The 25,685-nt window shown below is 37.8% G+C and overlaps 4 protein-coding genes across 4 annotated transcripts; 3 read left to right on the forward strand and 1 right to left on the reverse strand.

Annotated features, from left to right (window-relative positions):
• Positions 1-4,810: 4,810 nt before the first annotated feature.
• LOC104234841 (uncharacterized) lies at positions 4,811-5,188 on the forward strand. Its single transcript, XM_009788477.1, has one exon. The coding sequence runs from the start codon at positions 4,811-4,813 to the stop codon at positions 5,186-5,188; it is 378 nt and encodes a 125-aa protein (XP_009786779.1).
• Positions 5,189-7,201: 2,013 nt separating this feature from the next.
• Positions 7,202-8,483, forward strand: LOC138872116 (uncharacterized). The gene is made up of 4 exons (XM_070150160.1): positions 7,202-7,521; positions 7,628-7,728; positions 7,840-8,279; positions 8,340-8,483. Exons 1-4 carry the CDS (start codon positions 7,202-7,204, stop codon positions 8,481-8,483), a joined length of 1,005 nt encoding a protein of 334 aa, XP_070006261.1.
• A 7,357-nt stretch (positions 8,484-15,840) lies between these two features.
• Positions 15,841-16,639, forward strand: LOC138872118 (uncharacterized). The gene is made up of 2 exons (XM_070150163.1): positions 15,841-16,189; positions 16,245-16,639. The coding sequence occupies exons 1-2, from the start codon at positions 15,841-15,843 to the stop codon at positions 16,637-16,639; spliced, it is 744 nt and encodes a 247-aa protein (XP_070006264.1).
• Positions 16,640-24,102: 7,463 nt separating this feature from the next.
• Positions 24,103-25,252, reverse strand: LOC138872121 (uncharacterized). The gene is made up of 2 exons (XM_070150164.1): positions 24,775-25,252; positions 24,103-24,308 (listed from the first exon to the last, which is right to left on the reverse strand). The coding sequence occupies exons 1-2, from the start codon at positions 25,250-25,252 to the stop codon at positions 24,103-24,105; spliced, it is 684 nt and encodes a 227-aa protein (XP_070006265.1).
• Between the last annotated feature and the right edge of the window lie 433 nt (positions 25,253-25,685).

Here is a 25,685-nt window from a genome sequence, read left to right on the forward strand (position 1 = left end):
AAGGGTTCCAGGCTCGATATTTGAGGCCAGTAGCACCAAGATATCCTAAATTCTTCTATGTGTTAGTTTTATTATGATTTTAAATGTTAGTTTGTAAATTAAATAATTAACTTTTATAAATAAATATTCACATAAGGGTTCTGGGCTCGATATTTGAGATCTAGTAGCACCAAGATATCCTAAATTCTTCTATGTGTTAGTTTTATTATAATTTTATATGTTGGTTTGTAAATTAAATAATAAATTTTTATAAATAAACATTCACATATAGGTTCCAGGCTTAGTTTTATTATAATTTTATATGTTAGTTTATAAATTAAATAATTAATTTTTATAAATAAATATTCACATAAGGGTTTCAGGCTCGATATTTGAGGTCCAGTAGCACCAAGATATCCTAAATTCTTCTATGTGTTAGTTTTATTATAATATTATATGTTAGTTTGTAAATTAAATAATAATTTTTTATAAATAAACATTCACATATGGGTTCCATGCTTAGTTTTATTATAATTTTATATGTTAGTTTATTAATTAAATAATTAATTTTTATAATTAAATATTCACATATGGGTTCCAGGCTCGATATTTGGAGCTCAGTAGCACCAATTTATCCTGAATTATTCTATGTGTTAGTAATTTTATATGTTTGTTTGTAAATTAAATAATTAATTTTTATAATTATACAATATTTAATTATTAAATATTCATATATGGGTTCCAGGCTCGATATTTGAAGCCAAGTAGCCCAATTTATCCTAAATTCTTCTATGTGTTAGTTTTATTATTTTACATGTTAGTTTTATAATTTTATATGTTTGTTTGTACATTAAATAATTAATTTTTATAATTATACAATATTTAATTATTAAATATTCATATATGGGTTCCAGGCTCGATATTTACAGCCCAGTAGCACCAAATATATGTTTACTATATTTGGACAAAGTTTGAGTTTGATCTATCAGTTATTTTGACGTATTTTTTAGTATAAGAGATATTTAAACTACATGAAAACTACGCTAAAAGACACTACATTTTACTACGCTAAAAGGCACTACATTATACTATGCTAATAGGCACTATATTTTACTATGCTAAAAGGCATTACATTTTACTACACTAAAAGGCATTATATTACTAGTCTTTAAGCAAATAAATAATTTAAATCAAATAAAACACAACAAATACATTGTAATCATAAAAATACATATAAAACAGTAATAGTAATTTATTAACATTTTTTATTAACAAATAATAACAATTTCACAATTTTTACATATTTTTTTACAGCATTAATATATTAGTTCGGATAAAAATAACATACCAATTTAATCACAAAAAATACAAAACAATATACAACACATTCAAAACAACTAATATGCATTATTTATACGAAATTGGTCATAAACTAAATCGGAATACCTCGAATTATATTTTCTGAAAAATTAAAGATTTAAAAATTTGACTCCGAAACAAGCAACCCACAACAATAGAAGGCTTGGCTAGGATGTGGGACCAACGATATCTGCTTTTTACGGGACCAGTGGGGTCCACACGAGCTTTTAAGGACATTAATGAAGGGGGGACCGCTGCATTTTTTTAAAACGAAGGGGGAAGGGGGAAGGTTCTGGGCAGAAACGTGGGGGAAAGGGGAAGGGATCTATTATTTATGTATATAAAACGCAGTTCATTACCGTATTTTATATAAAATGCGGTAATGAGCTGCGCTTTATATAGCCGTCTTATCAGCTACTATATAAAACGCGATTTGTTAATGCGTTTTATATAAAATGCGGTTTGTTAATGCATTTTATATAAAAAAGTGTTTTGAGTCCAAAGGAATCACATTTCGGTTACGGACTCCTCTATAACATCCTTATTTGTTCTGAATATTTTTGGATGTTATAGCGAAGTGTTGTTATAGAACATATATTATAACATAACATGAAATTTGGTTCCGAAAAAACTTGGCTTTTATAATGAAGTATTATTATATAAGGATGCTGTTATAGAGATGTCTGATTGTATTCTCCTTAATTTACAAAATTCAAATAATTTAGACATCAATTCTATTTAATCTCGTCTTATTTGAATATTAAACGACCCTTACGATGTTAGTTAGGCCATAATGATTATTTTAGATATTGTTGGCTTATGCTTTATTTTAATGTTAATTAATAAATTATATTACTAATTTCTATGGAAAAAAATGCATACCCGTATCCAAAACAGCGGAAAGGAAGAAGACTAAAAGATTTTCCATATATTCTCTAGGCTCGTGCGTTACACGAGTATCTCAAGTCAAATATCACATAATTTATAGAAAAGATAGTAAAACCTTAATCGCATTTTTTCCTAGCAATAGCATTTGTTCGAGTAAAAATGGAAATAATTAATGTATACTAAATTCCCATTGTTATAAACTGATATTTGAATTCAATACGTAACTGGTCATTGTTTGTCCCTCCAAAGGATCACAATTAAAATAAGTTACATATAATTTGTAATTACATTACCTTTATTTATAAGGTATAAACATGTTATTTGGTTGTATCTTTCTTAATATATATATATATATATATATATTTATATTTGTGGTGCATATTTATAGTTTCTTTTTTATTGATATAACCAAGGTGGTGTCACTCGTAAGTTATTAGGTGATAGACCATTAAACCTTATATTCTACTTTGGCTACCTTGTATATTTTAGAACTTCTATCTCGTTCATGCATCAAGTTAAGTGGTTCCATCCATCCTTTTAAATATTTTCTGCACCATTACTTCACTTGTTAAGCGAAAGAAGATAGCAAGCACATAACAAAAAATAAAGTGTGAAGATAGCATGTAAATCACAAAAATTAGAGTATAGTATTGACTGTCCGAAGTACTATCCAAACTTGTCTTCTCCAGCTTTATGCTTGACCTTGTCCAAAAGGAATAACTCAGTACATTAAACAAAAATGTGCATCCGATTTTCATTGTAACTAAGAAATCAAAATATTTGATTCTACGCCCACCTTTTCTCTTTAAACTTAGTAGAACTTATAATTTCCACAAAGATATCAGAACACTATTACCACTCCTTAATTAGAAACCAAATTACCATCAAAACATTTGTCTAATCACTAAATTAGTTCATAAAAAAATACATATTTGGAGTAAATTTAGATGCAAAATGTCAGGCGCATAACTCTTGTAAGGCATAATTAGGAAAAAGTGTAATAACTTACGAATGGCTTTACGGAGATAGGAGAGTACCTTGTTGAGTGTTGCCCCGTGAATTTGTGGGTCTGCCTTGTCCACAATGAATATATAGTTAATGTAAGAGACTATGACTGATGCTTTTTTGTGATAGAAGTCTTAATAAATTCAAACTTTGAGTTAGGACAGAATTTGAATGAACCCAAACTAAATGGTCAAGAGTGTAGTTGAATCAAACTCAGTTATTAGGCAAAGTCTTGATATTACAAATTTATCCAAAGATGATCTATATTTTGAGTGAATAATTTAGTTTTTGAAGGGTATAAAAGTCGGTCAATATTTAAAGAATATTTTGTCGCTTAACATTTAGTGTTATGATATTTGTGCTTTTATAATAACATAGATAGATAGATACAAATAGATAAATAGATATAAATAATAAAGTGTATTATCCTAATTAGCTTCTTTATGTGATATTAAACAAAGTACCAAGTGGAAGTTTTGTCCTTACCTTGTCTCAGTTGTCGGTAATGTTTGTGCTTTGTTGCTTTCCAGTTTCCACGAACCCTTTCTGTTGCACAAATAAATAGTAGTAGTACTTTTTTATAGCCTGTTGCACAAATAAATGTAGTAGTAGTACTGTTTCTGTTTATCATCTAATGAAGTCATGAACCTTGCACAACATTACAGCCAGATCAAATGTGGTCCTAGAGAGTAATGAAAGACAAACATTTATTCTTCAATAGGTAGGACACTTGTTGTCTTACAAAATAATATTTTAATGACCAAAACATCCAATTGTATTTTGACACGTATTACCAGGTTAATACAATACTAGAGTAATTAATATTATAATTCAACAATTCAATTGGCCGATCAAGGTAGTCAATGGCCATCAAAACTAATTAATCATGCATACTTCTAATTTATTTGTTTGGGTTGATCTTTTTGTTTTGGAAAAATCTTGATTGTTAGGGTCCAGAAACCCAATCACCACATCAATAATTGATCAAATTTGTACTTCCAATTGTTATTTTTTTAATGACGAGCTGAGAAGTTATACGAGTCTGTTTCCCCAGGTGCATTGAACAACAAAACAGCTACAAAATAAAGGATCAGATCCTAACATTGAATATATCTTGTGTCCTTTAGTATTGTTGTGTCTTTGTTTTATGTTATTTATTTGCAATTCCTACACAGCTTTTTAGAAGCATTTAGTAGGACATCATTTAAATCATTAGCTTTTGGTTATTGACTAGAGTTAGTCAATTGTGCAACTTTGTAATACAGTTATTACCAAGGGCTTACAATAGAGTCATTGTAAGAGGTAAGAGATTAAGAGTTTAATTCCTAGATTGCAATAGGTTGTAATATGAAGTTTGCTCAGTTAGTGAAATTGAAATCCTACTAGGGTAGGTCGTGATTTTTAATCCCTTGAGCTGAGTGTTTTTCACGTAAATATTGTGTGTTCTTTATTTACTGCTGTTTACTGTGGGAATTGATAGAGAACTTGGTTCTCTATTCTGTTTGGTGGACCTTTAGTTTCTATCAATTAGTATTAGAGCAGTTTCTTTCTAAAAGGTTAACACCTAGAAGGGATCTTCATGGCTACTCCACCAAACTTCGATGAAGGACAATCAACCTACAGACCACCAAAATTCAATGGCCGATACTATGGTTTGTGGAAAACAAGAAAGCATGACTTCATCATGGCTGAGGACTCACAACTGTGGGATGTAATCTATGATGGTCCTTTTGTTCCCACGAAAACTATTGATGAGGGAATAACTACAGTCCCAAAGACAAGAAAGGAGTACGGCGATGTTGATAGAAAGGCCATCGAGAAGAACTTCAAGGCAAAGAAGATTCTTGTTTGTGACATTAGACTAGACGAATACAATCGCATCTCTGCATGTCAGTATGCTAAGGAGATATGGGAAGCTTTCCAAAGTGCCCATGAGGGAACTACTCAAGTTAAGTAGTACAAAATCGATATGCTTACTACCGAGTATGAGCTTTTCAAGATAAGGGAAGATGAGTTTATTCATGACCTGCATACACATTTCACCTCTATCATCAATGAGCTTCACTCTCTTGGAGAAGTCATCCCAAGAAAAGAGCTGGTTAGAAAAATACTCAATGTTCTACCATGTTCCTAGGGAAGTAAAGTAAATGTTATCACTGAAGCCAAGGATTTGTAGAAGCTAACCATTGATGAACTCATCAAAAATCTCAAAACTTATGAGATGAAGAAGATGAAAGATCTTGAAAGAAGAGAGCCCAAAAATGAGAAGAACTTGGTTCTCAAGGCCGACAATAGTGACTCAAGTGGTGATAAGACACACATGGCCTATCTCACTCAAAGATTCCAAAAGATGATTTGAAGAAATGAAGGACTTCCCAAGAGAGAAAACTCTATCAGAAACACCAAAGGAAGTGACTGCTATCATAAGTGTGGAAAACCAGGACACGTTATCAAAGAATGTCTTCTTCAAAAGAAGGACCATTACAAATGCAATGCTGACAAGATGGACAAGAGGAACCCGGTCCCCGACAGAAGGTTCAAGAGAAGAGATGTTGCTGACAACAATGTGAAGCTAGCTCTGGCTGCCTGGGGAGATTCCTCTAGTGAATCTGAATGTGAAGATGACCAAAGAGACACCTCCATGATGGATATTGAAAGTGGATCTACAGAGTATGACTCTATCTTTGCACTTATGGCCAAATCTAATGATGATGAGGACAACGAGGAAGAAGAGATAAATTTTCTTAATGTTCAAAAAAACATGAAAAATTATTCTCAAAAGAAATTGATGTCCTTAGCAAATGTTTTGATAGATGCTTATCCAGTCCTATTAATGAGAAAAATGTCTTAACTGAAAAAAATGGAGAGGTAGAACAAGAGAGAGATGACTTGATGGTTGTAGTTGTAGATATGAAGAAACAAGTGGAAGAAAGTACGAGAGAAAATACCTTGTGAACAAATAATGGAAAAATGGATGTACACCCTAAGGGAAAAGAAGTGGCTAGTGAGGCTCAACTTAAGCTAGACAGTGAGCTCAAGGAGGTCAAAATAGGTCTCACTGCTGAGCTTGAAAAGAATAGACAACTTTAGGAGGACTTATAGAGGGTTAAAAATGATTTAGGTAAGTCTCTTACATGGACCTGATCCTCTACTGAAATCACGTCTATGTATAAAAGTAATACGGCCAAAGCCTCATACAATCCTCATAACAAGTATGTTATTGTGACTGATAATTAGCTTTGCACTCATTATGGTCAAGCTGGTCATTACGAGGACTCTTGTAGAGCTAAATTTCAATCTCAGTAGAAAAACAAAGTTTTTTAAGAGAAACCTACTGCTAAGGAACCTAGTTCTTAGAATAAGAAACAAATGATGCCTGCATAGACAAAAAGTATTTTGGTTCACCCATTCTATAATTATAAGTGACCCAAACTAGTTTGTGTTCCTAAATCTAATCAGTGGGAGTGTGTCCTTTGGAAATGGCAAGAATGAATATATTTTTGGTGTTGGAAAGATTGGCAAAATACTCTCCCACTCATTTGAAAATATGTATTATGTGACTGACTTGAAATATAGCTTGTTGAGTGTTTCTCAAGTCTGTGACAAAGGAAACAAAGTGGAGTTCTTGTCAAAATCTTGTACTGTTACAAATCTCATAACTGGCAAAGTGGTCTTGTTTGCAAAGAGGTTCAAGAAAATCTATGTTGCAGACTTTAACTCGCTGAATAATGGTGATCTTATATGCCTTAATGCTATTAATGATGATGCTGAGCTATGGCACAAACGACTAGGGCATGCAAGTTTCTCCTCGTTGAACAAGCTGATCAAGAAGGACCTGGTCAGTGGGCTGCTAAAGTCAAAGTTCAAGGATCACAAGGTGTGTGATGCGTGTGTAAAAGGGAAACAAGTCTGATCCTCATTTAAACCAAAGAAGGAAGTGAGAACCTCAAGACCACTGTGTCGTCTTCATATGGATCTTTGTGGACCTATGAGGATACCTAGTAGAGGAGGAAAGAAGTACATCTTTGTGATTTTTGATAACTATTCTAGATTTATATGGACTTTATTTCTGAGGAACAATGATGAAACCTTTTCTGTATTTGTTGCATTTGTGAAACAAATTCAAGTGATGATGGGTTACAATGTTGTGAGTATTAGATCTGATCCTAACACTGAGTTTGACAATGTAAAATTTGATAAATTTTGTGATGAAAATGGTATAAGTCATAATTTTTCTACTCTTAGAACACCTCAGCAAAATGATGTCGTGGAGAGAAAAAATAGGACTCTGTAGGATATGGAAAGAAAAATGTTGATTGACAGTGGTGTGTCAAAATAATTTTTGGGCTGAAGCAGTTAATACTGCATGTTATTTGATTAATACGTGCATGATCAGGTCCCTACTTGACAAGACTCCTTATAAGCTGCGTAATAGGAGAAAACCAAAGCGGACTTACCTAAGGGCGTTTGGATGCAAATTTTTTGTTCTCAACAACGGTAAGGAAGCATTCGGAAAATTTGATGCAAAAAGTGATGAGGGAATTTTTCTTGGTTACTCTTCTCAAAGAAAGGCATAAAAAGTCTACAATAAAAGGACTCAATATGTAGAGGCAAGTGTGAATGTGATCTTTGATGAATCTCACCACTCAAGTGGGAAGGACTCACATGAGAAGGATCGAGATGGAAATTTCTCAAAGGTTTCTGAAGAGGCTATAAATATGAAAAACGGGAAGACTGATCTGATGAGCCAAGTTAAGGAGATTATTGAAGAAAATGTAGCAAAATCTCCAGCCGAAACAGAGAAACCCGGTTCCTCTATCAGTGCAACTGAACCTGAGCGTAAGGTTGATGATGCTATATTAGGTACTCCTGATGCTGGACAACGAAGGGGAACTCATACTTCTATAGATGCCAATGATGGGTCAAATCCGGAGGAAATTAGCCCCTCATATTCTGAAGTTCAAGTGTCTAACTGGAAGAACAAGATTTCTCATCCTCTTCAAAATGTGATCACTCCCTTGGACTCTAATATTCAAACTATATCTAAGGCAAGAAATATGTTTGCCTTCTCAGATTTCTTGTCTTAAATTGAACCTAAAATCATCAAGGAAGCATTAAAAGATGCTGACTGGAATGTTTCTATGCAAGAAGAGCTTCATCAGTTCGAGAGAAATAAAGTGTGGCATCTAGTTCCCCAGCCAATCAGACAGAACAGTGATTGGAACCAGGTGGATATTCAGAAACAAACTTGATGAGTTTGGGAATACAATATGAAACAAAGCTAGGATGGTGGTCCAGGGTTACATTCAAGAAGAATGGATTGACTATGATGAGACCTTTGCTCTGGTTGCTCGAATGGAAGCCATCAGAATTCTCATAGCTTTTGCATCTTATATGGAATTTAAATATTTCCAAATGGATGTTAAAAGTGCATTTTTGAATTGATATTTAAAGGAGGAAGTTTTTGTCAAGCAACCACATGGGTTTGAGTGCCATGAACATCTGAAACATATCTTCAATCCTAACAAAGCTGTATATGGATTGAAGCATGCCCCTCGTGCATGGTATGAGAGATCTAAGTTCCTTTTTGAGAATAGCTTCACTAGAGGTAAAATTGACAACACTTTGTTCCTGAAGAAATGAGGGAGCAATCTGTTGATTATGCAAGTCTATGTTGATGATATCATTTTTTGTGCAACAAATGATTCCATTTGTGAGGAGTTTATGAAGCTCATGGGAAGTGAATTTGAGATGAGCATGATGGGGGAACTAAACTTCTTCCTTGGTTTACAAGTAAAACAAACCTCAAATGGTATTATAATAAGTTAACAGAAGTACATCAAGGAGCTATTGAAAAGATTTGAGATGGAAAGCTCAAAGACTATTGATAATCCCATTGCTACTGCAACTCGCCTAGACATGGACGAACCTGGTTCTCATATCAATAAAACTATGTATAGGATATCATCAAATCTCTTTTGTACCTAACGTCCGTCAGGCCTGACAATTTGTTTAGTGTTTTCTTGTGTTCTAGATTTCAATCAACTCCAAAGGAATCTCATTTGAAAGATGCCAAGAGAATCCTGAGGTATCTCAAGGGAACGCAAGACCTGGTCCTCTTATATCCCTCAAGAGATAATTTTGACTTAGTTGGATATGCTAATGCTGATTATGCTGGATAGAGAAAGTACATTTAGAATGACACATTTTCTGGGGTTATGCTTGATCTCATGGGGTACAAAAAAATAAAACTCTGTGGCTCTTTCTACTACAGAAGCTGAATATATGGTTGCTGCTTCTTGTTGTGCCCAACTGCTATGGATCAAGCAACAACTAGAAGATTTTGGTGTGTTTAAAGATTGTGTACCATTCTTGTATGATAATACAAGTGCTCTCAACATGGCTAAGAACCCAGCTCAAAATAAGAGGACAAAGCACATTGATGTGCGATATCACTTCTTGAGGGTCAATATTGAAAAATGACTTATCTATATGAAGTTCTTCAAAATGGAGGACTAGATAGCAGATATCTTCACCAAAGCACCGAGTAGAGAACATTTTGAAAGAAATCATCTAGAGTTGGGGTTGATCAAGCTGAACTGAGAACTTGGTCCCTCGATGATTGGCTATGAATGGATTGAAAGGCACAATGCTGAAAAGTATTTTCTGGCAACTTCTATCTCAATTCTATATCATTACAGGTAGACACGCACGACAAATTCAGGACGAACAAGTAACAAATGACATTGCAAACAACCTCACCCACGAAATCCCTGATTTCAACCCAACCTAAACCCACAGTACCTTCTCCCACACCATCTAGTTCTAGTCCCCATCATAGTCGTAAGAGTCAAACTCCCAAAAAGTTTTTTTTCTATGTCCTTTTGCTACTATAAAGAAAGTCGACTCAGAATGAACTACCTCTACTTCTCAGTTCCTTCAAACCAAAAACGAAATTATGGAAGGGGATGAAGGTGTTTAGGTATCGAGTCAGCGTATTTAGGAAGTGGGGTTCCGTGAGAAGTCAGTTCCTGGTGTGTCCATGAATCTAGAATTTTTGAGGCTTCAAGTGTTAAGGGAATTGTTCTGGGTATCTCGTCCACATTGGGTAATATTCTGTCTTCTTCTACTGATACAAAAAATTTTGGTATTGAGGGTGTAAAAGATGGGAGTGATGCACTTAAAATAGGCTTTACTTCTCTTGAAAAAGAGCATGTTGCGGTGCAAAAGTTGGTTGGGGAACCACTGAATCAGAGGGGAGAATAGGGTAAGGGGGAACAAGTACCTGTCAGTACAATATGGGAACCTATAGAGGTACCTGGTCCTTGTGCCCATAAGGAGTTCTCTGCTCCTATTTGGGATGAAACTCTTGGTTCTACAAGACAGCCCCTAGATAGTGCTTACACTACCCCTTTTGACCACCCTGTTAATGTTTTGTTGGAGATTGTTTACCCAAAAATGAAGTCTGCATCTGAAGCTGAGTTTGGTGACAATGAAGATGACATTGATAATCTGCCTATAATAAATTTCATACCTGCTAAGGGTGGGGGAAATCCATAAAGGATTCTGTCCCCAAACGCTCCACCACTAGACATAAGAAAAAGGCTGCACTTGATAGTGCTTTGAAAGTAAATAAGGAAAAGAAGAAAAGAATGATGCTTGTGAAAAGTTGGTTGATTGATGAGGAGGATGTGCCTCCTGCTGATATATTAGAGGTGGATGATGAGGAGCCTATTAAGTAACCCGCTCTTCTTATAAGGAAAAACTCAAGGAAAACCATTGTTGCTAAATAGAAGAAGGTAACTTCTAACAGAGAACCGATGAGTGACAAGGATGATGATGTAGTGGAGGAAGGAGAAGTGGATAAAGAAAAAGTTGAGAAGAAGAAGACTCAAAGAAAGAGGCAGAGTACCGGTGAGGAACCCGGTTCCTCCAAAAGGCCAATGGTAGAATTATTAGAGTTCGAAAGAAGGGCTAATTTGAAGAAGCAAAAGGTTTTGTGGGGTCGAGCCTTTGATTATGAGATCCTTCAACAACCAGGCATGAGAAAACTGGTAAAAATTAGGGAATTCTAGAAGTGGACCCATCTCTTTGAAATCAAAAATTTCAAAGTTTATGAAGATGATGTGAGAAGCTTCTATGCTAACATGTTTGTGGTGAATGGGGATACACTTTTTTTGAAGGTGAATGCGAAGGACATTGTCATGGATGGAGTAGCTCTTGGTGAGATTCTTGATGTTCCTACTATTGGGCGGAAGAATGTGAAGGGAACTAGTTTCCCTGACTTTAAAAAGCTGATCATAAAGAAGCAAGTAGTTCAAATGGGGAAAAAGTACACAAGAAGGCCCTTCAGCCAAAATACCAGCTGACTATTTGAGTTGGTGAACAAGGTGCTGCTGCCCAAGGCTGAGAGGAGTCTATCACCTCCATTGCAGACCTGGTCTTTCTGGAAGCACTGGACTCTTACTCTTCCATTAGTCTATCTTGGACTATGATTAAACATATGCTGAAGGTGGCATATTTCAAGGATGGTAATCACGGTCTCTCCTATGGGTTTCTCCTCACCAAAGTCTTTGAACACTTTGAGTTTCCTTTGGGAAAAGCATCCGTGGGGACAAGAAATAAAATGTTCACTATGAACACTTTGGAAGAGTGTGAGTGTATGGTGAATAAGGGAGGAGTAGGAAGCAACTCCACTGTCTCTCAGTTGATTGATGCTCAGGAGGCTGCTATTGAAGAAATTAAGCATCTAAAAGCCCAAAATGCCATTCTGGAGTCTAAGCTTATTCAGACCAGCAAAGAACCTGGTTCCAGCAGTGCTCATGGTGAAGAGGTTTCCCGTTTGAAGGCTGAAAATGCTGAGTTGAGGAAACAAGTGGAGAACCTAAAGGAGCAGCTGATTAATGATCAAAGGGCTGCAAATGCTCAATTGGACAGTCTCATCAAGGCTCTTGCTCCCTAATCCTTCCTTACCCCCATCTAGTGTCCCCCGTTTTTGCACCTTTTCCTAGTCTTCTCCTAATTTTGTCTTTTTTTTTTACTCTAATTATTGACTGTGGTACTTTAACCTTTTGAATTGTGATATTTGTGTGATTATGGTACTTCTACTCTTATGTTTTCTTTCTCCATTATAACTAATGAGCATGTTTGCCTATTTTATGCAATATTATACTCTTGCGTTCTATTTTTAGTCACGTTGTGTGCATATAAGTGGCATGAGTTAATGTTGCTGAACTTGTTTTTGCATATGCCTGTCTAATTCTTTTAATGATGCTAGAATGGGGAAGAAAATTGAAGGGGTAGGGGGAGGGAGGGGAACTGGTTCCTAGGGTCTTAGGGGGAAGGTTGTCTGATTCGTAGGGGGAGCATGTGGACATCTAGTTCTTAAAAGGGAATATCAATTCTAAGTTTGTCATCATTAAAAATGTGAAAATTTATAAATTATGCGAGTGTGGTTTTGATAATTTGTAAAACTTCATGAAAGAACCAAATAGAAACCGAATACAAGAAGGTCCCTTGTTCTCGTTAAAACATACCTGTTGTTTGGATTTATTCTCAAAGAAAATAGACAAGGGAGCTGCACATAGATCATATAAGATCAGTTCCCCAGGTCGTCGCGCAAGTCAACTCTACAGTTGTTAAAGCTGCTACACTATTCTTGTAACATTATAGCATCCCAATTGTAATTTGCTCGAGATCAGAAATGCCCTCGTAACTACTTCCATGATCTCCCATATATATACAACATGTTACAAGAATTTGACCTAACACTTATATTTACAATACATACCTTCTCTCAAGTGTGCATTCGCCTTTGTTTCCCTCAGGTGTATTAAACAACAAAGCAACTACAAAACAAAGGACCAGATCCCAGCACTGAATATGTCTTTTGTCCTTTAGTATTATTATGTCTTTTTCTTATATTATTTATTTGTAATTACCACACATCTTTTTAGAAGCATTTAGTAGGACATTATTTAAACTATTATTGCTTTTGGTTGTTGAATAGAGTTAGTCAAATGTGCAACTTTGTAATAGAGTTATTGTAAGAGGTGAGGGATTAACCTTAATTTCTAGATTACAATAAGTTGTAATCTGATGTTTTCTCAGTTAGTTAAGTGAAAATCCAACTAGGGTAGGTCGTGGTTTTTAATCCCGTGAGCTGAGAGTTTTTTATGTAAATATTGTGTGTTCTTTATTTACTGCTATTTACTATAGGAATTGATAGAGAACCTGGTTCTCTATACTGTTTGGTGGACCCTTAGTTTCTATCACGAGCCATCATACTTTTATCTGTTTATTCAATGGCGACTGCGAGGAGGAAAAAGAAAGACAAAAAATTATATAAATGTAAATAGAGTGTATATGGTCAAAATCAAGGAGCCAGATTTCGAAGTCTTAAATTAAGCTACGAGTTCGAGTCTGGGTGACTTGAGGTAGGGGTCAAACCCGACCAAAGAATATACACCTCGAGGAAGAAGATCGAAGGCCGGGAAGGACCCACATCAAGGGCAGTGCAATCTTGAAGACACTCAAGAAAGAACAAGAATTTCTCAAGGACACGTGGGTGAGGGCATAAATCATAGGATAAGATCTGTACGAAATAGTACAAGTCCGTACTAGGTTGTTATACACATGTACCAATAGAATTCCTACCTCAATTAGGGATGTACTATATTGGGGTTTTCTCCTCCTATATAAAGGAGACCCCAATCATTTTGTAAGGATCATCTCACATTATTCACTGCAATAGAATATTCTACTTTGTTTTTCTTGTTTAAGGTGCTTACCAAGTGTTCTTCAGCTTTATTACTTTTACTTTATTGTTCATACTCCATTGCTCTCAGCTGACCTCGAGGACACTAAGAGAGTCGAGCTCGAGGTCCTCATTGTCATAACAACACTGGTTTGGTTCATTAATTCTTCTTACTTAGACCTAATATTTTTTGTATATTCACTAGTATTAGAATAAATCACATATCTTTAAAACCACAAATTACATTTAATTGTTACCCCCATTTTTCGAGGTAAATAGTTTGGTGACCACCGTGGGGCTAAAGATAATAGTGATTATTTTAGTGCTAGTTTTCTGATAACACACATTATTCTTCATACTTTTTCTTGTCAAAGATTCTTTGATTTCAGGCCTAATCATGTCTAGCACATAGAATGCACCCATTCATGAGGACGAAGGTCTTGGAGAAAATAGCGGTATAGCGTTGGTGTACCACCCATAAACCCTGAAGGAGTGCCAAACATGGAGCTAGTTGATATCAGTTCTTACAACGCTCTAAACATGGACACAGGCACAAACCCCGCAAGGAACGCACATAGGGAAGCCCGAGCAGGAGGCCAAGAAACACGAGGGATGGAAGAAGGAGGAGTCAGCCTCCAAGTGATATTCGAGATGCTGCAAGCTCAGAAAATTGCCATTGCTCACCTTCAGAGTCATAACATAACTCCTAACACAGCCGAACCAATGAACACTCGCCATGCAGAACCAACGAGGCCCGAAGAAAATGGCTTGGGAACTGACCTTGCTATTATGAAAATGCTCGAGGAGATCACCAAAAGGATATATACCGGAGAAAAGAATATTGAAGAAAATGACAAAAAGGTGGAAACATACAACTCAAGGGTCGACCAGATACTGGGAGCACCTCTTCTTTTTTAAAAGGACTGGACTCGAAGAAGTTCATGCAAAAGCCATTCCCCCAGAGTGCGTCTCCAAAGCCCATCCCAAAGAAATTTTGGATGCCAGATATCCCGAAATACAATGGAACCAATGATCCGAACACATTACTACATACACATGTGGCATAAAAGGGAACGATTTGGAAGATGATGAGATTGAATCAGTTTTGCTAAAAAATTTTGGGAAAAATCTGTCTAAAGGTTCCATGATTGGTACCATAACCTACCCCTGAACTCTATCGATTCGTTTGCCATGTTGGCAGATTCTATGAAGGCACATGCCGGTGCCATAAAAGTTACAACAAGAAAGTCCTACATGTTCAAAATAAAGCAAAGGGAGAACGAGATGCTGAGAGAATTTGTACCCCGTTTTCAATCGGAACAAATGGAATTACCACCAGTCTTCAATGACTGGGCCGTACAAGCCTTCACTTAGGGGCTAAATGAACAAAGTTTGATATCTTCGAAGAAGTTGAAGCAAAACTTGGTCGAGTATCTTGCTGTGACTTGGGAGGATATGCATAACAGGTTCCAATCAAAAATTAAGATCGAGGATGACCAATTGGGAGCCCCCTCGGGCTCAGTTTATCCAAGCAGGTTACTAGCAAGGGAGTCAGGAAATGCAGACAGGGGATCCAGATTCAACAAAGAACGGTATCAACCATATGATCGAAGGAACAACGGCCCGAGTCACAACACCTCTCGGAGCGATCGAAGAAGTAACTGAGGATAAGGTTCATGAGGCTCATGAGCAAGAGCGGGCTCGATAAGGACGCGGGCCCCCCCAAGGTCCCCCTATTATCAGAATACAACTTCAGCATAGATGCATTAGGGATCATCTCAGCTATTAGGAGAATCAAAGATGCTAAGTGGCCCATGCCAATACAAACTGATCCCTCCCAAAGGAACCCGGACATGATGTGCAAGTATCATGGCACGCATAGTCATAAAATAGAGGATTGCAGGCAACTAAGGGAGGAAATTGCTAGGTTATTCAATGAGGGCCACCTTCGAGAATTCCTAAGTGATCGGGCTAAGAATCACTTCAGGGAAAGAGATGCAGGCAGAAAGAATGAACCTGAAGAACCTCAACATATCATTCACATGATCATCGACGGAATCAACGTCCCACAGGGACCTGTATTCAAACGTACCAAGGTATCTATCACAAGCAAGAAACGGACTCGAGATTACATGCCCAAGGACACCCTCACATTCAACGAGGAAGACATCGAGGCTTTATCTCAACCTTACAACGATGCTCGTAATTTCTATCCTTTTAAATAAAGTTCAAGTTAAACGTGTTTTCATGGATCCAGGTAGTTCGACAAATATAATCAGGTCAAGGTTCATGGAGCAGCTCGGGCTGTTCGACCAAATCATACCAGCATCTCGATTTTTGAATGGCTTTAACATGGCAAGCGAAACAACGAAGGGAGAAATCATCCTCCCAGTCAACGTGGCTAGGACCATACAAGACACCAAATTTCATGTCATCGAATGTGACATGAGGTATAATGCTTTGCTCAGAAGACCGTGGATCCAGAGTATGAGGGCGGTGCCATCAACCCCCCATCAGATGATGAAGTTCCCAACAAAGGATGGCATGAAAATAGTATATGGAGAGCAACATGCTGCTAAGAAAATGTTTGCAGTGCACGAATTGGCATCGGTATCGGCACCATCCATATCAGAAAAGTTGAAGGACGAATAGTTGGCCAAATAGAAATCATAGCCCATGCCCTTGGTTGAGCCTGAGTGACAGATGTCCGACGAACAGGTTGCTGAGGATGAAGAAGAAGATTTTCTCACCCCCCGAGCCTTCATTGCTCTCGAAGAATTGGATGCGACGAAGTCCACGGTCGAGGAACTCGAGCAGGCCATATTGATCAAACATCTTCCAGAATGAAAGGTATACCTGGGGACGGGGTTAACCCCTGAACTCAGGAAAAAACTTATTTAATTTCTAATAAATAACATTGATTGTTTTGCCTGGTCCCACTTAGATATGACAGGAATCCCACCGGAGATAACTACCCATCGACTAAGTGTTGATCCCAGATTTAAACCGGTGAAGCAAAATAGGAGACCTCATTCTGAGGTAAAACATGCATTTATCAAAGAAGAAGTATCCAAACTTCTTAAAATAGGATCCATTAGGGAAGTAAAATATCCCGAATGGCTAGCTAATGTAGTGGTAGTCCCTAAAAAGGGAAATAAACTTAGAATGTGTGTAGACCACAAGGACTTGAACAAAGCATGTCCTAAAGATTCATTTCCACTGCCTAACATCGATCGATTGATCGATGCTACGGCTGGCCACGAGATCCTTACCTTTCTCGATGCCTACTCCGGGTACAATCAGATTCAAATGAACCCAGAAGACCAAGAAAAGACTTTGTTCATCACGAAGTATGGTACATGTTACTATAATGTAATGCCCTTCAGGCTAAAGAATGCAGGGGCCACATATCAACGCCTAGTTAATAAGATGTTCGAACATCAAATAGGCAAGTCCATGGAAGTTTATATTGATAACATGCTAGTTAAGTCCCTGCGGGCAGAGGACCATTTGACGCATTTGCAGGTAACATTTGACATCCTAAGAAAGTATAACATGAACTTAACCCCAAGAAATGCACCTTTGGAGTCGGCTCGGGAAAGTTCTTGGGCTTCATAGTATCTAACAGAGGGATAGAGATCAACCCCGATAAAATTAAAGCCATCGAGGAGATCACCGTGGTGAACAATGTGAAAATCCGTACAACGGGTGACTAGGAGGATAGCTGTCCTGGGCCGATTTATCTCGAGGTCTTCAGATCAGAGCCATCACTTCTTTTCCTTACTCAAAAAGAAGAACAACTTCGCATGGACTCTGAAGTGCCAACAAGCCTTGGAAGAATTAAAGAGGTATCTCTCGAGCCTACCCCTGCTCCATACTCCAAAGAAGGATGAAACACTCTACTTATATCTATCCGTGTCCGAGGTAGTGGTAAGTGGCATGTTGTTTCGAGAAGAGCAAGGTATGTAATTTCCTTTCTATTATATGAGCCGGACCCTGGAAGATGCTGAAACCAGGTACCCACATTTAGAAAAGTTAGCTCTTGCATTAATAAGTGCATCTAGGAAGTTAAAACCATATTTTTAATGTCATCCTATATGTGTACGGACTAAATACCCCCTCCAGAATGTCTTTCATAAGCCCGAATTATCGGGCAGATTGGCCAAATGGGCCATCGAACTTGGAGGGTATGATATCGAATATCAGCCTTGAATGGCAATCAAGTCTGAAATTTTGGTAGACTTCGTGGCTGATTTCGTGCCTGCCCTTGTACTCGAAGTAGAAAAGGAGCTCTTGCTAAAAACGGGTACGTCATCAGGGGTATGGACCCTTTTCACAAACGGTGCCTTGAATGTGAAAGGGTCCAGGCTCGACATCATTTTGAAACTGCCTACGGGCAGTGTTATTAGGAAATCTATCAAAACTTCTAAATTGACTAATAATGAGGTCAAGTATGAGGCCATGATTGTAGGTCTTGAACTAGCCAAGGGCCTCCGAGCAGAGGTCATCGAGGCAAAGTGTGATTTTATTTTGGTAGTAAATCATGTAAACGGAAGTTCGAGGTTCGAGACGATCGAATGCAAAGGTACTTAGACAAACTTCAAATGACGTTGCATTGCTTCAAGGAATAGACACTGGACCATGTACCTGGAGAATAGAATAACGAGGCCTATGCACTTGCAAACTTAGGATCATCGAACGAAGAAGAGGATATCGTCCTGGGGACTGTCGTTCAACTATCGAGGTCGGTGGGCGAAGAAGTCCATGCAGAGATCAATTCAACAAGTTTGACATGGGATTGGAGGAATAAGTACATTGACTACTTGAAGCATGGGAAGCTCCCCACGGACCCAAAAGAGTCAAGAACACTTCGAACCAAAGCAGCTCAATTCTCACTCGATGAAAATGGAATGTTGTACAAAAGAACCTTCGATGGACCACTGGCAGTGTGCTTGGGACTCGGGGATATCGATTACATAGTACGAGAAATCCACGAGGGTACTTGAGGGAACCATTATGGTGCAGACTCTCTGGTTCGCAAGGTGATTAGAACGGGGTACTATTGGGATACCATGGAAAAGGATACTAAGGAGTTCGTTCGAAAGTGTGATAAATGCCAAATTTGCACCGATGATCCATCAACCCGGCGAACAACTCCATTCGGTCCTATCTCCGTAGCCATTCATGAAATGGGGGATGGACATCGTCGGCCCCTGCCAATGGCGCCAGGTAAAGCTAGATTATTTTGCTTATGACTATCTACTTCTCAAAATGGGTAGAAGCGCAGGCTTTTGAGAAGATAAGAGAAAAAATGTCACGACCCAAACTGGAGGGTCATGACTAGCACCCAGGCCATACTTGCCGAGCACCAACGTACATTTTATCTAGCCTTCCTTATTATCTTTAAGGGCCGACGAGACCAATATAACTGGTAGATATGGATCACGAACAACCAATAATGAAAGATACTGGCATGAACATACTTAACATGGAATAACCAGACAGTCAAGAAACTATATATAAGGTACGAGCTAACACGCTACCATGAAAGACTATACAACAAAAATTAGCCGACAAGGCATACCAAACTATACATGAGTCGACACCTATCTATGAGCCTCTAAAGGAACATAAGTGCAGCAACATAGCCGGAACAGGGCCCCAACATACCTATAATGTCTATAACAAACATTCATAAGACCACGACAAGTATGGAGAAGGGATCTCGTCAATAACCATTGAACTGGGCATCCTACTATGGTGGGGAAGCTACGTCTACTCATCTATCAGGACCTGCAGCACGACATGAAGCATCCACAAATAAAAAGGATGTCAGTACGTATAAAGTTACTGAGTCTGTAAGGCAGGAAAGCATAAGTATGAACAGTAATGTGAATAAGGATAAAGAATATACAACCTATAACATCTGGGTACCTCTGAGGGCTACTGACATGAAATAAATGATACAGACATATATATATATATACATATTCTTTTAAAACACACGCCTCTGTGGGCATCATCATCATCATATCGTACCCGGCCTTAAAGAGGACTCGGTAAAAATGTACCCCATCATCAAAAGGCAGGGTAGAATCGTATACGGCCATGTGGAGCTCGGTAAAACCCTATTGATCAGTGGTTGCATAATAGGTGCCGTACCCAGCCGTCTATAGCGTGGCTCAGTAGAGTAAAATAGATACATATATATAATGCATGCTGGATTCATTGGAATAATATTCTAAACCTTTCGGAATGATATAAGTTCGGTATCCTCTGTACACGTTATTAGGACTAACTCTTCATCATGAATCTTATAATAATCAGGAAGTACCAACAACATTGATAATATAAGAATAAGAGAAGCAACATTAATATCAACCGCTCCATAAGAAGGGAAACATTGTAAGTACTGCTAGCTTCTAAGAGTAGAGTATCCTTAGAAGCACGTTCATTACATCATGTACAATTAGAGTCGTGCAAAAGAAGGAAAGGGATAGCCTCACATACCTTGTATATACTTCCCAACCTCAAGCTATGCAAATGTCACAACTCCTTAGTCTACAATAAGAGAAATGGCACTATCGTTAATGTTTAAGCGTCGTAACTATTATGTACCGACCACAACCTATTTTACGATAAAACGGACAGCACCTCCCCTATTTATATGAATTACCACAAGTCAAAACAATCACCAAACAGATCAAACAACATCAATATTAATCATATTGAGCCTCCTAAAACAGTCCACCAACCAACAACATTACTACCAAGCCTTTCGATATATATTTCACAAGTTCTAGCTTCAATAACTTAGCTGCAACTTGGATAATCTTAAATACATGTATAGTAAGAGGTTACTCACCTTTAAACATAAATAACAGCTCCAATTTGACCTTAATTGTCCACGAAATTTCCCTCCAATGCTTCCACAACAACAAGGAAGCGAAACTAGCAATCAGTTAGGGTTTTTTTGGTACTAGAATCACTTTAGAAGGCTTGAAATCACCTATAGTTGATACTAAAAACTTGAGGGAGTATTTACAGAACATAAAACCCTTAAAAAAACCTTCCACATGAGCTGGAACAACACAAAAATGAGTAACAACAAGAAGAACAAGAAACTTACTAGTGCCACGGGATTCCCAACACTTGATTTGTGTTGTTTGCCCATTGTTTGGATCTTGAATCTTGAGAGAACATTGAAAGGGTGTTTCTAGTATTCTAAGGTCTGAATATACTTAAAATGAATGACTTAAAACGGGTTCTAGGCATATTATATATATCCATATCTCTTAAACTGACTATGTGGGGCTCATAGAGAGGTGCTTGGCATAATCTTGTGAAAATGCGAATATCTCTTTACTCCGATATCGTATCAGTGAGTGGTTAAATGAGTTGGAAACTAGACTCATAGATATTCAGTTTGGTGGGTAGATAAACCCATAATTCAAAGTAGATTAGGATAAAATCTTAGTAACATTTGACCTAAAGTTTAAGTAAAAATATGAGCGTAAGTTGCGACAACTTTTGTCGACTTTTATTTCATAACTCGTTTGACTTCAAGACTTATGATATGGATATTATATGATTCAAATATCTTAAAATACAACCTCTTGAGTATATTAAGTACCTCTAGGTTTACCCGAAAATACAGGTTACAACATCCTTGATTCGTTTAACTTCTAATACTTGATAACCACCCTTATACACCCTCATATCATTTAAGACCAATATGATTAACTTCTTATCATCTCAAAGATAATATCTTATTGGATTTACGTCTACTAACTTACGGCATGAACTAACGTATATGAATATGGGTTGTAACACCCTTTCCCCCTTAGGAACATTCATCCTCGAATGTAAGGGTTTATGGGGAGTCTAAATCATCGTGGATTCCAACGAAAATTTCCGACCGAGTTTCCCTTATAAAATGGACACTAGGCAAACTTGCAAGCAATTAAACCCAACATATTGCCTCACAAGGCTACACAAAGCATTAGGGATATGTACATTATCTACATATCACCATTTTGTATTAAAGAAAATTATTGACAAGCTATTGCTTACCTCATAGAGCTTTTTCACCTTCTAGTGTGTCCTCCATTCCCCTGGCATCCTCGTTATATATCTTCCTTTTGGAACAGGTAAGGGTATTTAGACTTCATCTCCTCTTCTGCTTCCCATGTCATTTCTTCCATATTCTTGTTCCTCCACAATACTTTGATGGAAGCTACATCTTTTGTTCTCAGCTTGCGGACTTGTCGATCTAATATAGCCACTGGCATTTCTTCATATGATAGATCCTTTGTAACTTGTACATCTTTGATAGGGATGACTTGAGAAGGGTCTCCAATACATTTCCTCAACATAGATACATGGAATACCGGATGGACAAATTCCAATTTGGATGGCAATTCTAACTCATAAGCAACCTGTCCAATTAGTCGAAGAATTTTATATGGACCAATATACCACAGACTCAGCTTACCCTTATTCCTAAAATGCATAACACCCTTCATTGGCGAGATCCTCAGGAAAACTCAATCACCAACCTCAAACTCCTGATCACGACATCGTACATCAGAATAAGACTTTTGCTTGTTTTGCGCCATCCTCAGCCGTTCTTGTATCACTTTCACCTTCTCAATGGCTTAGTGAATTAAATCTGGCCCATATAATTCTGTTTCCCCGACTTCAAACCATCCGATTGGTGATCTACATATTCTCCCATACAATGCTTCGTACGGAGCCATTTAAGTACTGGAATGGTAGCTATTATTGTAAGCAAATTCTATGAGTGGTAGATGGTCATACCAATTCCCCTTGAAATCTAGAACACATGCTCATAGCATATCTTCAAGTGTCTGAATGGTACGTTCAACCTGTCCGTCAGTCTGCGGATGGAACGCAGTGCTGAGATTCACTTATGTGCTACAAAATTTAGCCTTAAATTGAGCTTCTCGATATGATATAATAGATACCGGCACACCATAGATCCCAACAATCTCCTTGATATACAACTTTGCATAATTTTCAGTCGTGTAAGTTGTCTTAACTAGCAGAAAATGGGCACATTTTGTAAGTTGATCAACTATCACCCAGATGGAGTCAAACTTATGATAAGAGCGAGGTAATCCAATAATGAAGTCCATATTAATCACCTACCATTTCCAGGTCGGAATCTCTATATTCTGAAGCAATCCATCGAGTTTCTGATGTTCGAACTTTACTTGTTGAAAATTAGGACATTGGGCTACAAATTCTGCAATAGACTTCTTCATGTTATCCTACCAATAATACTCTGTAACATTATAATACATCTTTGTCGAGCCGAGATGGATGGAATATCAAGATTGATGAATCTCAATCATAATCTTCTCTTGCAATCCTACCACATTAGGTACACATAATCGGCCCTGGTATCTCAGTGCCCCATCTTCTCTCATCTCGAAAGCTGTAATCATACACTACTGAATGCCCTCTTTCTATCTTACTAAGGTAGGATCTTCATATTGACATGCTTTTACCTCGACTACTAAAGATGATTCTGCTGTATTCTGTACAGTAACACCTCCGTCATCAGAGTCTAACAATCTGATTCTCATATTGGCTAGCTGATGAAGCTCTTTAGTCAACCCCCATCTACCTGCCTCAATATGTACTAAACTTCCCATTGACTTACGGTTGAGAGCGTCTGCCACAATATAGGCTTTATTGGGATGAATATCGACGTTGTAGTCTTTCAGTAATTCAAGCCACCTACGCTGCCTCAAATTCAACTCCTTCTGCTTGAAGATGTATTGTAAACGCTTGTGATCTGTGTAGATGTCAACATGTACGCCGTATAAGTAGTGACGCCATATCTTCAAAGAATATATTACTACAGCCAATTCCAAATCATGGGTTGGATAATTCTTTTCATGCTTCTTCAATTGTCTTGATGCATAAGCAATCACCTTCCCACGCTGAATCAATACGCACCCCAAATCTATACCTGAGGCATCAAAATATACCACATAACCTTCTGTTCCTTCACGGAGAGTAAGCAGTGGCGCGGACGTCAATCGATTCTTTAGCTCCTGAAAACTACGTTTACAAGCGTTAGACCACTAGAACTTGGTAGCTTTCTGTGTTAACTTAGCCAATGGCGTTGATATAGAGGAAAAACCTTCTACAAACTGCCTATAATATCCTACTAGCCCTAGGAAGCTGCGGACTTCTGATGGTGTTGTAGGTTTTGGGCAATTCTTCACTGCATCAATCTTCTGAGTGTCAACACTAATACCCTCTTCAGATACCACATGGCCAAGGAATGCTACTAAGTCAACCAGAATTCATATTTAGAGAGCTTAGCATATAACTTACGATCCTGAAGCGTCTGTAATACTATCCATAAGTGGACTGTATGTTCTGCCTCGTAATGAAAATACACCAGAATGTCATCAATGTATACAATTATGAGCACATCAAGAAAGGGCTTGAATACAGTATTCATAAGATCCATAAAAGCTTCTGGGGCATTTGTTAGCCCGAACGACATCACCAAGAACTCAAAGTGCCCATATCTTGTCCGGAAGGCAGTCTTTGGAATATCTTTCTCCTTAACCCTCACCTAATGATATCCTGAACGTAAGTCATTCTTGGAGAAATACTTGGAACCCTGGAGTTGGTAAAAAATGTCGTTAATCCTTGGAAGTGGATACTTGTTCTTTACAGTAAACTTATTCAACAGTCGATAATCGATACACATCCTTAACGGCCTATCTTTCTTCCGCACAAACAAAACTGGGGTACCCCAAGGTGAAGTGCTAGGCCTAATGAAGCCCTTATCCAGCAAGTCTTCAACTGCGCCTTCAACTCTTGCAACTCTATCGGGGCCATCCTGTATGGAGGAATAGATATGGGTTGAGTGTCAGGAAACATATCAATGCTAAACTCAATCTCCCTTTGAGGAGGAAGGCTTGGGAGTTCATCTGGGAAAACATCTGGAAATTCATTGACCACAAGGATTGATTTTATAGTAGGCGGCTTCGTCTCCATATCCCTAACGCGAATGAGATGATAAATGTAACCTTTTGATATCATCTTCCTTGCCTTAAGATAGGAAATAAACCTACCTTTTGGCGTAGTAGTATTCCCCTTCCATTCAATGACGGGTTCACCAGGAAACTGAAACCTAACCATCTTCATATGACAGTCAACATTTCCATAGCATGAGGATAACCAGTCCATTCCCATTATCACATCAAAATCAACCATTTCTAACTCAAATAAATTTGCCGAGGTTTGACGACTACAAATCATCACAGTACAACCTCTATGTACCCTTCTAGCAATCATAGAATCTCATATCGGAGTAGATACCACAAGTGGTTTACTTATTAGTTCAGGTTCAATGCCAAACTTATTAGCCACAAATGGTGTAACATATGATAATATAGATCGTGGATCAATTAGCGCATACACATCGTAAGAAAATACAGACAATATACCTGTAACAACATTTGAAGATGACTTGAGATCCTATCGACCTACTAGAGCATAGGTTTGATTTTGAGCACCACTCGAACTTGCCACTACACCTATACCTCTACCACGACCCGTCGACTGCTGAAAACCCCGTGATGGAGGTCAAACTGATGAGGAAGAACCAGACACAGATCCAGTCGGCTAAGCCATACCACTACCTCCT

Source organism: Nicotiana sylvestris, chromosome 1 (genome assembly GCF_000393655.2).
Source record: "Nicotiana sylvestris chromosome 1, ASM39365v2, whole genome shotgun sequence".
In the NCBI taxonomy this organism is placed as follows: Eukaryota; Viridiplantae; Streptophyta; class Magnoliopsida; order Solanales; family Solanaceae; genus Nicotiana; species Nicotiana sylvestris.